The 15,565-nt window shown below is 43.5% G+C and overlaps 1 protein-coding gene across 5 annotated transcripts in view; it reads right to left on the reverse strand.

Annotated features, from left to right (window-relative positions):
* Positions 1 to 11,315, reverse strand: part of PHKA2 (phosphorylase kinase regulatory subunit alpha 2) — a 91,456-nt gene extending 80,141 nt beyond the window's left edge. For 3 of the 5 annotated variants that reach the window (XM_061177674.1, XM_061177675.1, XM_061177673.1), the window contains exon 1: positions 10,620 to 11,315. In XM_061177674.1, coding sequence (XP_061033657.1) covers positions 10,620 to 10,697 — 78 coding nt within the window. In that variant the 5' untranslated portion in view covers positions 10,698 to 11,315. Of the gene's footprint in view, positions 1 to 1,025; positions 1,127 to 10,619 lie in introns of all 5 variants that reach the window. The other 2 variants (XM_061177676.1, XM_061177678.1) reach the window with 2 other exon arrangements.
* Positions 11,316 to 15,565: the final 4,250 nt, after the last annotated feature.

The following is a 15,565-nucleotide window of genomic DNA, read 5'->3' on the forward strand; positions in this document are numbered from 1 at the left end:
AAAGTGGGAATTACAGTAGCATTGGTTTTAAAATGACTGCAGCTGTAATTGAGACTACTGGTTGTGTGAGTAACCTTTCTTTTTTCCATTATTTATTTATTATTTACTTTTTAATAAATTTATTTTATTTATTTATTTTTAGCTGCATTGGGTCTTCATTGCTGCACGTGGGCTTTCTCTAGTTGCGGTGAGCGGGGGCTACTCTTTGTTGCGGTGCACGGGCTTCTCATTGTGGTGGCTTCTCTTGTTGCAGAGCACGGGCTCTAGGCGCACGGGCTTCAGTAGTTGTGGATCGCAGGCTCTAGAGCACAGGCTCAGTAGTTGTGGCGCACGGGCTTCAGTAGTTGTGGCTCGCGGGCTCTAGAGCGCAGGCTCAGTATTTGTGGCTCACAGGCTTAGTTGCTCCGCGGCATGTGGGATCTTCCCGGACCAGGGCTCGAACCCATGTCCCCTGCATTGGCAGGAGGATTCTTAACCACTGCACCACCAGGGAAGCCCCTTTTCCATTAGTTTAAAAGATAGGTTTTGCATAATTTGATATGTAAACCTCAGGCTTTCAGAGAATAATGTTGAAAATTTAAGCTCTAACATGCAGCAGCCTCATGCTTTACCTAAGGAGATCACAGGTGTGCAATTTTCACTTTCAAATGATGTCTTTTTCTAAATTGCTGCCGATTAGATTTCCCCCTCTGGGTTTACAAATAAAGCACAAGCTGCAAGCTGTCCTGGGCCGACGCATTTGTATCATCTCATACGACTGAATGATGGCTTACAGGGAAACAAACTGGGTCGGAAGCCAAGCGCTGCAGGCATCCACTTCATTTTAGCTTTGTTCTAGCTTCGTTCCAGATCCCAATGCTCATCTTAAAACTTTCAAAATTCACAGAAACCATTCTGGGCCCCTTAGCTACAATCAAATGTGCAAATGACTTTACCACTCTTTTAGGAGATTTTAATTCTTTGACTCTCTTGCCAATTCCTTAGCTTGAGGTATCAGTCCTTAGCCTGGTGTTGTGGAAACTTACAGAACACATTCAAACTCGGTAGGGCTGTCAGAATCCTCCTGGCCACACCTGAAGTCCGAGGTATCAAGGGATTACTGGGCGCCACACTAGTAACCTTTCACCTGAACAGGAAAATTGCAAATGTCACCATTCGATATTTTCAATGACTTTTATTCCATTAGGTTCGGGTTCAGAGCATGGTGGCATCACACACGTCACTCTGCCTCTGGGCTCTCCGGGAGTCCATAGATGGGCTTTGTGGGGGCAGGGAGCTGGAGGTCCTTAGACTCCTGGAACTTTTATGGAGCATTTTTCCCAGGAGAAGATAAGATATTCAGCCATCATCAAATTCTCAAATGGGTCTGTAACCCATTTGATCAAGGAATACTTCTCTAAATGTGCTTTATGAACATTATGTTCTCCCTACATATTATGAGGCAGATGTGATATTTACTTCACTCTATTAGTGAATGTAACTTTATTTCACAGCAATCTGGTATGTCTAAAGTATTTATCTCTACTCTTTGGCCTGTTTCCAAAAAGACGGAGCACTTATCACCGGGCTGTCAGCTCACCAAAAGGATGACCTTGAAAAAGGTCCCCTCAACTCCCTTGGCTGGAATTCTTCAACTGTAAAAGGAGATTAGGTGATCTGACTAGATGACCTTTTGGATCCCTGCAAAACTTGAAACAATTCTAAATCTCTCCCTCGTATGGGTCTATTATGGTCCTTTATTTGTAAATGGAAGATTCAAGGACTTTTTTCATTGAATTACTCTAATGTTTTTATCTGGCACTAAAATATTTAAAGGCTGTCCTGAAAAGAGCACAGCAAAAGCCCCCCTCCTGGCTGCACCTAAAAAGAACTGAAGTGGGAGATGGCAGAAGGCAGGGCTGGGGTTGATACTAGGTTATCTATCAAGTGCTCTCTTTCTCGAATCATCGACACACAGACCACACAACCATCTGTCAGACAGTCCCTGTCTGACTATGGACGAAAAATGTCATTTCTGCCCTTTTTGGACTCAGTGCTGCCCGGAATGCTTGTACATGCCCTGGCCCACAACTGTTCTCATTCCCATCGTGACTATTAAATAAATTCCTGCTAGATTAAACTGAACTAAGGACAACGGACAGACAGGTTGCAGCAACTTTGGCCCAGTCGCTTTTTATGGAAATACAATTAGGTTCTAAGAACCCCCAAATGATGGTTGTATGGTAGAGGTCTGATGAATAATAATAATAACAAGAGCAGTGGTCATTTATTAACTGCACATACTACAGCACACAGACTACGTGGTTTAAGCATTTTATTTCATTCATTTATTCATTCAATCAATAACTGTCTTTAAAATCTCTACAACTGCCAGGCACTAAGTGCTAAGGACAAAATGGTAATTAAAAAGAAATCCTTGGTCCTGTGCAGCAGACTTTATAGCCTAGTGGGAATTCATTCATCTTAAGTCACACAAATAGATGTAAAATTCCAACTCGGTTAAGCGCAGCAAAGGGGATGTGTGTCACGCTGTGAGGGCATCAAGGAGGGAGGGAGGGAGGGCTTCCCCGGTGGAGCCGGGGTGGAAGGGAGGTTAAGATGTTACCCAGAGTGAGGGTGCGGCAGGAGGGCATACCTGCTTTGGAGAAGACCACTTTGGCTGCAGTCAGGAGAAATACCGGGAGGGGACTGAGAGTGGCTGCAGAGAGAAAACAGGCTGGGAAGCTAGTACCGGAGTAGAGACTGGCAAGGCTGGCAGCTTAGACAAGGAGGGCGCTGACGGCAGAGCGGAGCGGGAGCAGCAGACGGATTCGAGAGCCATTCAGGAGCCTGAATCAGCAGAGCTTGGTGACGGAACAGATACATGTGGGAAAGGAAAAAAGAAGGGGCCAAAAAGACGCCTGGCTTGCTGACTCGTGGCTCCGAATGGGTGGTGGTACACAGATTTGTTGGGAAAGATCAAGAGTTTGCTGTTGGGCATGAGAAATTGGGGGTGGTTTTCTCTCATTCTCTCCCTCCTGGTATGGCTCTTGACAAAGAAGCCAAGTTTTCAAGTCAGCTGAGCCAGCTGTTAAGCATTTACCAGCACACCACTGACGGTGAGTGAGAAGCTGGTGAGCTAGGCTGCAGCTGGACTGCAAAGTTTGATAGAACTCTGCATTTTATTCTAGGAGTGACGAAAGCCATGGCAAGTTGTAGGCAGGAGAGCAGTGTAGTCTGGTGCCTGATATAAGGTTGCTTACTGCTGGGGAGGAGGGGCCAAGAGTGGAAGCAAGGAACTAATCAGGAGGCTAGAGGGGCAGTCCAGGCACGAGATGATGGTGGCCTGGACTCGGGTGGGGGCAGTGGACAGGGACAGAAGTGGGCGGACCGCAGAGAGATTTTAGTGATCTAATTCATTAGGACATTCTCTCACTTTTTGGTGGGGCATGAAGGAACAGAAGAAACCCAAGCTGACTCCTGGGTTACTCCTGGGTTACTGGTTAGACTATGTTTATTAATATGGCCTTAATTTTTACAACTTAATAAAATCTCAAACATATAGGAAAGCAGAGAGAACAATATAACCAATATCCATCACTCAGATCCAACAAATGAAAGCATTCCACCATGAAGGAACGGTACAAATTCCTTCCTTTTTTAAAAAAGAAATAAAATGTTACAGATAAAGTTGAAGGCTTTTTCTCCTTTATTAATGTGGTAAGTTACATTAATAGATTTTCTTAAAGAAAATTTCCTTGTGTTACTGAGATAAACTTTACTTGATTATGCTGTATTTTTAATACATTGCTGGCTTCATTTTATTAATAATTTACTTTATATTTTTGCATCAATATTCATAAGTGAATTTCCTCCATAAGTAATATTTCTCATTATGTCTTGTTTGACTATGGTATCTTGGGATATTAGCCACATAAAAGGAGTTGGTAGTTATCCCTCTTTATCTTTTATCTGAAACAGTTTATTTAAGATAGGGGTTATCTGTTAATCTCTCGCCCCTCTCTCACTCCATTGTAGTCACCACGCAAAAACCCGAGCTCTGGTTAAATCTGACTCTTTGCCTACCGCTGGGGGTGCACCTGCGCAGCTGGAAAAAAACACACAGCCATACTGGTTGAACTTGCTTGACATTAATGACCCTTAATGCTGTCCAACAATCATACTAGAAATCCCTGGACCATCCATTCCCTTCTTCTCCTAAAGAACAATTTCAAACTTTCTCCCCTCTCCCCTCTCCTCAAACCTCTGATAACTCCTCTCCAACTCCTCTCCAACTTCACTCTCGGCTAATGACGGTGCCTTGTGTTTCACTGAGAAAGCAGAAACAATCAAAAGAGAACACTGAGCCCGCGTACCCTGCCTTCCCTCTTGTTTTGATGGATAAACTATCTCTGCTCCAGTAATTCCCACTCTCACTCTTGCATTATCAGTTTTTCCCTATCTACTGGATCATTTCTACCAGATATATAATTTCTCACATAAACCCCTCTCAAGCTCACATCTCCACCCAACCACTGCTCTCCTTTACAGCAGACTCTTCAAAAGAATCGTTTCAACGCAATCTTTAGCTCTTGTTCTTCCCTTCTCTCTTGAGCTCACCTCAACCAATTTCTGCCTCTAATACTCACATAAACTGCATGACAAGATCACCAACAACTTCCACACTGCTAAATCTAATGGTCACTTCTCAGTCTTGTTGCTACTTGTCTTTGACCCATTATTAGTCTTTCCCCCATCTGATACTCCTCCTTGAATCACTTTCCTCACTTGGCTTCTAGGATGACAACCACCTTTGGCTGGTTTTCCTACTTCCTCATCTGCTGTTTCTCAGTCTCCCTTGGTGGTTCCTCCTCATCTTCCGGAGCTCTCCATTTTTGGAAAGCTCCTCTTTAAATGTCATCTCTTCTCTGTTTAACTCACTCCTGTGATCTCATCCAGTCTCATTATCTTTCATTACATATATGTGTACCAACAGCTCCAAGATTTTCATCTCCAGCCCTAACCTCTCCCCTGACTTCTAGACTCATATATTCAACTGCCTATTTACCATTTCCCCTTGGATGTCTAATGGGCACCTCGAAATTAATAAAACTCCTTATCTTCCCCCAGAAGCTTGCTCCTCCACAGTCTTCCCCATCTCAGTAAAAGGCAATTCCATCCTACCAGTTGCTCAAGCCAAAAATCTTGGAGTCTTTCTTGACTTTTCGTTTTTCCATACATCGTACACTCAATCCACTAGTAAAACTTGTCTCTATCTCTGAAATTTTCCCCAAACTCAACCATTCCTATCTGTCTCTACTACAACCACCCTTGTCTGAGCCATCATGCTCCAATTGCAGAAGCTTCCTAACTGGTCACCCTGTTTTGCATCTTGACACCTTATATTCCATGCAGCCGGTGGAGTGATTCTTTTCAAATATCATTCAGATGATGCCACTCATCTGCTCAAAGTCCTCTCATGGCTTCCCTTCCCACTCAGAATAAAAGCCAAATTCCTTAGCCTTCAAAGATGAATGAATAAATAAACCTCTAAATGTTCCTTGGTCCTAGTCTATAAACTCATCTTGGACTAGGATTTTTTTCACTCATTCAATTTTCTTTAATGGTTATAGCCTAATTAGGATGTAATTTTTTCTTGCTTTACATTGGTAACATTTATCTAGAAAACTGTCATTTACGTTTTCAAATTTACTGCCCAAAATTGTTCATAGTATTTTTCCATTTTCTCCTAATATTATTTGTCCCTTTTCCCATCCCTCCATCAACAACCCTGATAGAAGTTTGCCTTTTTATTAGTCTTTTTAAAAAACTAGCTTCTGATTTTGCCAATCTTTATTACTTGTTTTATATTACATTAATTGTTGGTCTTGTCTTTATTATTTCCTTTCATCTATTTCCTTGGGTACACTCTGTTGTCCTTTTCTCAACTTGAGTTCATTAATTTGTAAATCTTTCTTCTTTTCTAATATATACATTTCAGGATATAAACTTCTCTTCACATCCCACTTTAGCTATATTCCATAAATTGGTATTTGGAATGCCTTTGTTTTTATTCAGTTCTAAATATTTCATAATTTCCATTATAATTTCTTCTTAGATCCATGACATCGTGTGTGTACATATATATATATGTATATATTCATGACATACATATCCATTATCTGTTTAAATATATTTAGATATATATATTTAGTAGGATTCCAAACATATTTGGGGGGGGCTTTAGCAGTCATTGTTTATTGCTCTCTAATTTTCTTGCATTTTGGTCAAAAAATGTGGTATGCATAAAGTTGATTCTTCAGTATTTTTTGAGGTTTCCTTTATACCCTAATTTGTCATCAATTTTTGAAAAATATACTTTGCAAGGTTGAAACAAATAAGTATTTTCTACTGGTTGGGCACAGAATTCTACGTATGTATACTTGATCAAGTTTGTTTCCTATGGAAGTGTTCAAATTTTCTATGTCCTAATTATTTCTCTGCTTTATTAGTATCTGAGAGAAGGGTATTTAAAAACTCCCACTATGGTTATGGATTTGTTAACAATTAGGTCAAGTTTTGCTTTATACATTTTGAAGCTATGTTGTTAGTATTCTGTGGGTTTAAAATTACTCTGTTTTTTTTGGTGAATTATCCTTTTATCATCTAGTAATAACATTTCTTAATCCCTAATAGTAGAATTCTTTTAAATTTCAAAAGCTTATCTGCCTGATGTTAGTATCAATATAATTACACCAACTTATTTTTGGTTAGCATTTGCCTAGTATATCTTGTCTAATTACTTTCAACCTTTTGGTATCCTCTGTTTTAGGTTTGTCTCTTATAAATCACATATATCTTTAAAATTTTTTAAAAATTAATTTCCATTATCTGGTTAATTTAAAATTTTACATCTATTGTGATTGCTTTTTTATTAGTCTTTTTAAAAAACTGGCTTTTGGTTTTGTCAATCTTTATTATTTAGCAGTAAGTACATTTGGCAAATGACTAATGGAAAAAACTGTCTTTCACAGACACAGGAAAAGGAAGTAGTTGAGATGCTAGCTGATATGAACAAAGTATTGCCTCTAACAAAAGAATAATTATGAGTTTGATATATTTAACACTGAATGATTTCTAACAAGTGAAATCAATGTAAGTTGATCTCAACTTAAAAAGCTCAACATCACTAATCATCAGGGAAATGCAAATCAAAACCACAATGAGATACCACCTCACACCTGTCCGAATGGCTACCAAAAAGAACACAAATAACATGTTGGTGAGGATGTGGAGAAAAGGGAACCCTAGCACACTGTTGGTTGGAATGTAAATTGGTGCGGCCACTACAGAAAACAGTATGGACCTCAAAAAACTAAAATCAGAACTACCATATGATCCAGCAATTCCACTCCTGGGTATATATCCAAAGAAAACAAAAACACTAATTTGAAAAGATACATGCACCCCAATGTTCATAGCAGCATTACTTACAATAGCCAAGATATGGAAGCAACCTAAATGTCCATCAACAGATGAATGGATAAAGAAGATGTGGTGTATATATACAATGGAATACTACTCGACCACAAAAAAGAATGAAATTCTGCCATTTGCAACAACATGGATGGACCTAGAGGGTATTAGGCTTAGTGAAATAAGTCAGACAGAGAAAGACAAATACTGTGTTTTATCACTTATATGTGGAATCTAAAAAATAAAGCAAACAAACAAATATAACAAAACAGAAATGGACTCACAGATATGGAGAATAAATTAGTGATTACCAGTGGGGAGAGGGAAGGGGGGAGGGACAAGATAGGGGTAGGGGACTAAGAGGTACAAACTACTATATATAAAATCAAGAAGCTACAAGGATATATTGTACAGCACGGGGAAATATAGCCCTTATTTTATAATAACTTTCAATGGAATATAATCTATAAAACTATTGAATCACCAAGTTATATACCTGAAACTAATATGGTAAATCAACTATACTTTAAAAAAAGAAACAACAAATCAGAAACAGGTCAGCCTTGTACCAGCTGACAATGAAAACTGCCTCATAAACATCTGCACCTATCTACAAGGGATGGGAAATATAGTATAAACTTTAGAAACCACTCATTCAGAGTCCAGCTCATTCATTTTTTATTCTGGTAAAATATGCATAACATAAAATTGCTCATTCATTCTTACACAGTGGATAGGTGACCTGCCTAAGATCGCTCAGAAAAGATGACCAGGCCCTAAATGGGTTAGGGCTCTACAACTGTGAAAACTAGCTGTTGGGGCGGGATGGGTGCGAGGTGGGGGAAAGTGGGAAGGAGTGATTCTGCATGTGCAGACTCACGGGATTTTCCAACAGAACCGTACTTGGAGTGTTCTGGTTAACCAGAAAAGCTTGACTATGCAGTCAGGAAGGGAAAAACAGGGCAAACATGAGGGCTTCTCACCAACTACCCCCAAAATAAATACAACTAAAGGCTCAGACAACTTTTTTTTAATCATTAAAATGTTGGAGAGGAAAGTCCAATGCTGCAGATTTGCTTTAATGGGAAGACAGTTCTTTTGCTCCTGAGGGAAGGTAAGCTTGGATCGATAGCTGGGTCATTAGGATGGCTCAGAGCCTGCAGAACATATTTTATCAACAAGGACTTAAGGGTACTTTTCATGAGCCTGGAGCACTGCTTGATGCAAAAGGAATGAAACTGATGAGGTCTCTGTGCTTAAGGATCTCACAGAATCCATGCGGAGACATAATTATGTTCAAAGACCAGAAATCAATTAGTAGCTGTATCAAGGCCTTCAGGAAAAAGAGCATCCTGGGCCAGGGTGGTGAGGTGAGGACTTGTGGCCTGGATATGTGTGGCCTATATCAAAATCATAACACCACCAACAGCATTCACTATTTGCTAACTGCCTACTGGGGGGGGAGGCAGGCAACATACTGGGCAGTAATCACAGGTGTTTATATCCCCATTTTACAGATAAGGGCATAGACTCAGAGAGGCTGGGAAACGGTTACACCTGTAGTTGAAGGAGGAGCTAGAGATTCAAACCCAGGTGTGACACAAGAACCAAGCTTGATCAGTTCTCCTTAAAGGCCCTTCCATCACAGTAATGAAGGGCAAGGATTTTCAACTTGGATTTTTAAAACACTTTGTAGAAGTAATTATAATATATTCCAAAGAGGAAGGCAAAAAAAAAAAAAAATCACCCTCATTTGCCTGCCTACTTCTTCTTCAGTTCTTAGCTTGAACATCGTCTCTTCCAGGACTCCTCCCTGCTTCCCAAACTGGGCTAAGCTCCCAAAATAAGAACCACAGTCCTTCATGTGCAATTTCAAAAGCCAATATGCTCTGAAAATTTAAAGTGTTTTCATAATTTTGCAGCAAGCTCGTTTGGTGGCAAAAGGTGACCTGAACTGATGTGAAACTACTTTCAGTCTTTAATTTTCCTACTCAGTGTGAATCTTCTTATTCCAATGTGGAAAATAATAATGTGTTTGATTAAGGGTGCTGCCTAGACTTCACTGCAGTTACTAGAGAATATATATATATATTACCTTCCTAAAATCCAAACATTGCTGACTTGCAAACCACATCTGACCCCAGGAGTTTCAGACAAGGGACTCTGGACCTATTCCCTACGCATAAATCTCACTGCATTACAAGTATTTATTCTTCTTTGTAGGCCCAGCACCTGACAGAGTGCCTTGCACATAACAGGTACACAATAAATATTTCCTGAATGAAGAAACAAGGCTGTGAAATTGGCTATAGGGAAAAGGGTCAGTGGCTTGGGAGTGACCATGGCTCCCAACTTGAAGGCCAGGCCTCTACCCTGGAAGGCCACTTCCTTCTCTGACATGGAGGTCCTATAAATAATTGCTGTTGATTGAGGGCAAGCAACATAGCTGTTGTCTTCATTAGGAATAAAAATAGTCCAGTGGTCTTACATGATGGGCCCAGATATAACTTTAGCCGGGTAATACAAAACAGGAGACATTCCATACCTCAGACCACATGGGCAGCTTCGAAGATCCCCTCCAACTTGGGAGAAGACCTGCGTTTGGGTCTAACCCTGCTACCTGCAGTAACCTTTCTGGCCTGCAGTTTTCTCATCTGTAAAATAGCAACCAGAGTAAGCCCTAAGACCCTCACAGGTGGGTCTCTAACAAGATAATTCAAGGGCAGAATAGCAGCAGTCGCCACACAGGCCGGAGTGGGATGCACACCTCAGGAGTTTCTTCACTCCTGTCTACTGTCCTCGCAGTCCAGAGCTCACCCTCCTCATTCAGTGTGCTCTGTCCAACCTACACACACCTCCTTCCATCCAAAAGACGCAGAGTCAATGCAGAAAGACGCATTTTGTACCCAGGGCACCCAGGGGGCTCCTTCTATCTTCGATCCCAAACAGTGGTCAAAGAATCCTGTGAAGTGTAGCCGCACAGCCCTTAGGTCCCCTGGCTCGTAAAGTGGACGGGGTGGGAATGGGGGTGGGGAGAAACCATCGGCCAGCAAGGACTGGATTTAAAGAGGAAACCTCTTAACTGCAAAGTCTCAGGACACGAGAGGGGACTGGGTAGGAGAATAAGTGCCTCGAGATGGCAGTTCGGGGTGGTCCCTCCTTACCTGGTAACACAGGATTGTTTGCTGCACCAGCCGCGCGTATCCGTCTAACCGGACCCCGGAATTGCTCCTGCTCCTCATCTCCGCGTTGCTCCGGGGCCTCGGCGTCCGACCTGCTGCAAGGAGGTGGGACGCCCGGGCTGCGGCCGCCGAGCGGGCCCGGTTCCCAAGCACTCACAGCCTCGGTCAGTTCTCGAGATGGAGCCCGGCGTTACGAGGTAGGGACTTTTTAAAATGACAGAACCAAACTATGATTGGAAAGCAAGCCAACTAGAGTTTCTTACTGCTGAAAGGCGCGGGGGCGGAGATAGGGGCTGGCGCTATGGCTGCCCCGCCTTGACCAGGCCCGTAGCGCTCCCGACGCTCGCGGGTCTCTGGCGGCCCCGCGGGAGAAGTGGGGAACTGGGTTCCGGGAGTGGGGCGACGACGCCCCCGCCGAGCCTTTTTTGTCTTCGGGCTGTCGTGAGGCGGCCTCGGGGCGGGCCGCGACCTCTCTCTGACCCGCCTGCCGCAGCCCACTCGCAGCCCAGTCCCCGGCCGCGCCCCCGCCGCGGAACGGAACCCTCCGAGTCGCGGCCAGTGGGGGAAGGAAAACGAGGTGGCCCGCGAGAACAGCGGGGAACTTGGCTCCGGGCGGGAACGTTTGCGTCTCTGAGCTCCTTACCTCCCCGCCTGCCGCCGACCTCAGCAGGGGCTGTTGAAACAGGTCCTTCCGTCTCGGGCATCTGAACGCCCCGGACCCGCCCCCGGTCCCGCCCCCGGCGCGGAGCCGAATCCGCGGAGCCGGGCCTGAGGCCCAGAACACCCCTAACACGCTCTGTCGCTGGCGGCCCCGCCCAACCCTGAGATGAGCTTACAACCCCGTCCCTGGCCTCGCCCTCTAGCCCCACCCCTAGATCTGCCGCTGCGGAGCAGAAAGCTCGGAGTTGGGGAGATAAAGGACTGGCTCTGGGCGGGGGACAAGGCTGCCTTCCCAAGCGGCCGTGGGGAGGGCGCCGGAATGGGCTGCCAACTTCACCAGAGGTGGGAGAAATAGGTCCGCCCACTGCGGCTGCCTGGGCGCCCCTCCGCGGGCCATAATAGTAGCTCTGACCCTGGCGCGTCTGCGCCCACGAGCGGAAGTAGAGTAGTGGGGCCCAGGGGGGAAGAGGAGAGGGGGGCGACTGGGGCAGAGCAGGGTCCCTCAGCTGCCCCCCGCGCCTGCGGCCTCGCCACTAGTCACCTGGGAGAAGCTCACCGGGCCTGGCCTGCAGTCCATCTCCAGACCTACAACTTGAAACTCGGCATTACAGTTTCTCGTGGCCGATCATTACCCACAGTTTTTACAGTCTTCTGCCCACTATTCATTTTCCACCAAAATCTGGTCCCATATTAATTCCAGAGGACAGCTCAGCTAATATCCTTAACTCAAGCCCTTTGCTAGTCTCCATGCATTTACTGTATGCTTGACCCAGTAGGCCTCCTCCTCCTCCTTGCCTATCTGAAGCCTGTCTTTGCTTTAAGGGCCTGCTCGGCTCTTCTCTATTAGCCCTCCCCATTCTCTGAATTCCCATAACAATTTCTTTAGTAAGAACTTAGGTCTTGGAGTCAGTTCAAATTGAGTTCAAATTCCAGTTCTGCCATTTACAAGTGGTGCGAGCTTTGGGATGTTTTAGCTGTTTGATATTCAATGCTCTCATCTGTAAAATGGGGATAATAATAGCACCTACCTCCTAGGGTGGCTTTGAACAAGAGGGTGAATATAAAGCACTTAGCACCATGCCTGGCTCATAGAAAAGTACTTCATAAATCATAGCTGGTTCCATCATCATTTGACAACAATGTACTGCCTCGTATTGTTTTCATGTGAGGCATGTTTTTCTAACTGGATTGTAAGTTACTCATTGAAACAGTTTTGGTATCTCCTACCGTGCCTGGTACAGTGTTGAGCATGTAGTTGTAGCTCAATTAGTACTGAATGAATGAATGAAAGAAAATAAGTCATGTTCAGCTGGGTCCCCTATGTATCATCCTTAACCAAGTTCATTTTCAAAATTCCATAACGTAAATCTGTGTCACTCGACTAAAGCACCAAACCCATTCTCTCACTTACTTTTTGTTTTCTTACTATTGGCTCTTAAATAATGCAGCAATCCACGTGATGTGCCTCCGTGCAAAATTTGCTATGGTCTAGGGGTAAATAAAACTAGACATTAAGTTATCACCATTAAACCTCTTGGAATGTGAATATGTACTCTTACAGAACTCTCACATATACTGTATCTAAAAGCTGGGATTATTGCTTCCTTTCATTACTGCCTTTGTTCACAGTGAGTTCTTCTTCAAGAGTCCATTTTGCAGCCACGGGGGAAAATAACTGATGACCTTTACATATTACCTGACATTTCCATCCAGGATAGAAACATTTTCAGTCTCTTGATCTCATTCTTTGTAAATTCTGCTACACACATACACCCCTTTTGGTGTATAGCCAGCCTACATTCTTAGGCTTTGGTCTATGCTTTAATGTATATTATCATATAAGCTGTATTTTTCAATAAGCTTGAAATTCAGGGATAAAACCAAAAAGAAGGCAGGCTATTACTTTTTAGCTTTTAAATCTCCAAGCAAATTTCAGTGATTCTTTTTGGACTACAAGCTGTGCTATATAAAAATCAGACTCATATCTTAGAATTCTATGTCCCTGAGATATAAAACCTCCATATCTTGGTCCCTATATCCATGAGGCTGTTCTCTGGTTGTTTCCCAATAGAAACCCATCTCCGAGTCATTTCTCAAATATATGTTAAGAATCAGATATGGAATGTGATGGGGTATGCTGTTGTTTCTGAAGCTGATTCATGATCTTTATAAAGATGAAAGCCTGAAACTAGACACGGAGGTAGCACCATGTATAACTTCTCTGACCCCAACCAGAGGGTCTGCCCCTTGTCCTGCCATGGGGGGCTTCTGCCAAGGAAGTTCCCAGGGAGCCACATGTCAGCATCCAAGGTGGAAACCAACAAATGTTTCTCTTGGAGGGTTCAGGTCTTTGACTCTAAAGAAAAGCACTCCATCTTTGACACAGAAGAGAGGGTCCGTTCTGAATCAATTTGCCGAAAATAGCCAATTTGCCAAATTATTTCTATGACAAATTAATTTTAGTTGACTGGAGATCATTTTGGTTTTTATCACAATATTTTAAAGAATGCTGAATGTATCTCTGCTCCAGCTTCCTGCAGCTAGTTTGAGACTGAGAGGTAAAGAGAGAAACACCAGGGAGCATAAGATTTCTTCACAGCGAGGTATATATCTATAAATATTTTATTTTATTTTTATTTATTTATTTATTTTGGACTGCATTGGGTCTTCGTCGCTGCGCACAGGCTTTCTCTAGTTGTGGTGAGCGGGGGCTACTCTTCATTGCGGTGCGCGGGCTTCTCATTGTGGTGGCTTCTCTTGTTGCAGAGCACGGGCTCTAGGCGCTTGGGCTTCAGTAGCTGTGGCTCGCAGGCTCTGGAGTGTAGGCTCGGTAGTTGTGGCGCATGGGCTTAGTTGCTCCGTGGCATGTGGGATCTTCCCGGACCAGGGCTCGAACCCGTGTCCCCTGCATTGGCAGGCGGATTCTCAACCACTGCGCCACCAGGGAAGTCCTATAAATATATTTAAAAGAACACATTCTGGAAGAATGTATTCAATTTTTGTCCACCCCAACTTTTTGATGCTGTACCTAGAGACTGAGGCGAAAAGAAAAAAGAATATACTGCTAAGAATTCTTCCCGTTCAAGATGATGTTCTTATGTCCACTCAGTCTTGTCTTTCTCCTGTCCGTCCTTCAGACTCCAACCGCAGTAGCTAGGAGCTGAAGCAGAGACAAACTCAATAGTCCTTAAAATGCTCTTATGGAGACAAAGTGACAACGTGCTAGTCCATTTGATAAATTGCTTGTTCAGGAAATTAGCTCTTTGTGGAAATGACCTTCAACAAACTAACCTGCCTCCTAGGTGACCTCGTTAGACACAATCCAGTATCTCCAATGAAGACATTTCACCCTTTTTACTGAGAACAATCATGATGCTGTTCATTGAAGTTAACAGAGTTACTTTGTGGGATTAATGAATGCAGTGCTTTGGGGAAAAAACAAAACAAAACAAAACAAATTCTCGAATGTTCTGAGAAAATACTCCTTCAAATACTGGCCACTGTTGTGATACTCCTTGCCTCCTCATATTGCCACCACCTTTGTCTCCTTCAGTAGGGTCTCAGGTTGTGGGACCAATTTGAAAGCCAAAGGAGGATGCTTCTCAGGAACATTCTCTCTGTCCTGCCCCTTATCTGTCTGAAGTAAAAATACAGACGAGAATTTGGCTTAAGGACTGTAGCCAGACACAAAACACAGTAGGAAAAATAAGGGGTGGGGGGCAGGACCTAAAGGTTGTCAGACATTGTGTATCCTTTTGTGTACACTTTGTTTACATAATCTGCTTTGGGAGATTTGGTTTCTGATATCTCACCCCCAAATCTAGAGTATCTCACCACCTCTCTCATCAAATTAGTACTCAACATCTTTGAGGCAACTGAGCATCGTGGAAGGAGAGATTGCTCAGAGACCCCTTGTAGAGTTGAGGCCAGCTTTCCCCATTTGTGGCTCCTATATGCTAATCAGCTCCCCAGAAACCCCAATTCCGATCCTCACCTTCTTGAAATCCTACTGTTTGATGCTGAGGAAGCAGACACTTGGAGGGGATCCAAATCTGGGGCTTGTGTGAGCCAATGGCAACGTACGTTAAAGAGATAATCTTGAAAGAGCAAGAGGAAAATGAAAAAGAGACCTCAGAAAGCAATCTCGGGAGGCAGGACAATCCTTACTCTGACTTCACGGTCACAGCGTGCCTGCTGCCTGCCAAAGGATGCTAATGTCGAGTTGCTTTCATCAGGGTGGTCCTACCGCTTCCAAGCTCCACCACCAG

Source organism: Eubalaena glacialis, chromosome X (assembly GCF_028564815.1).
Source record: "Eubalaena glacialis isolate mEubGla1 chromosome X, mEubGla1.1.hap2.+ XY, whole genome shotgun sequence".
NCBI classification, from domain to species: domain Eukaryota; kingdom Metazoa; phylum Chordata; class Mammalia; order Artiodactyla; family Balaenidae; genus Eubalaena; species Eubalaena glacialis.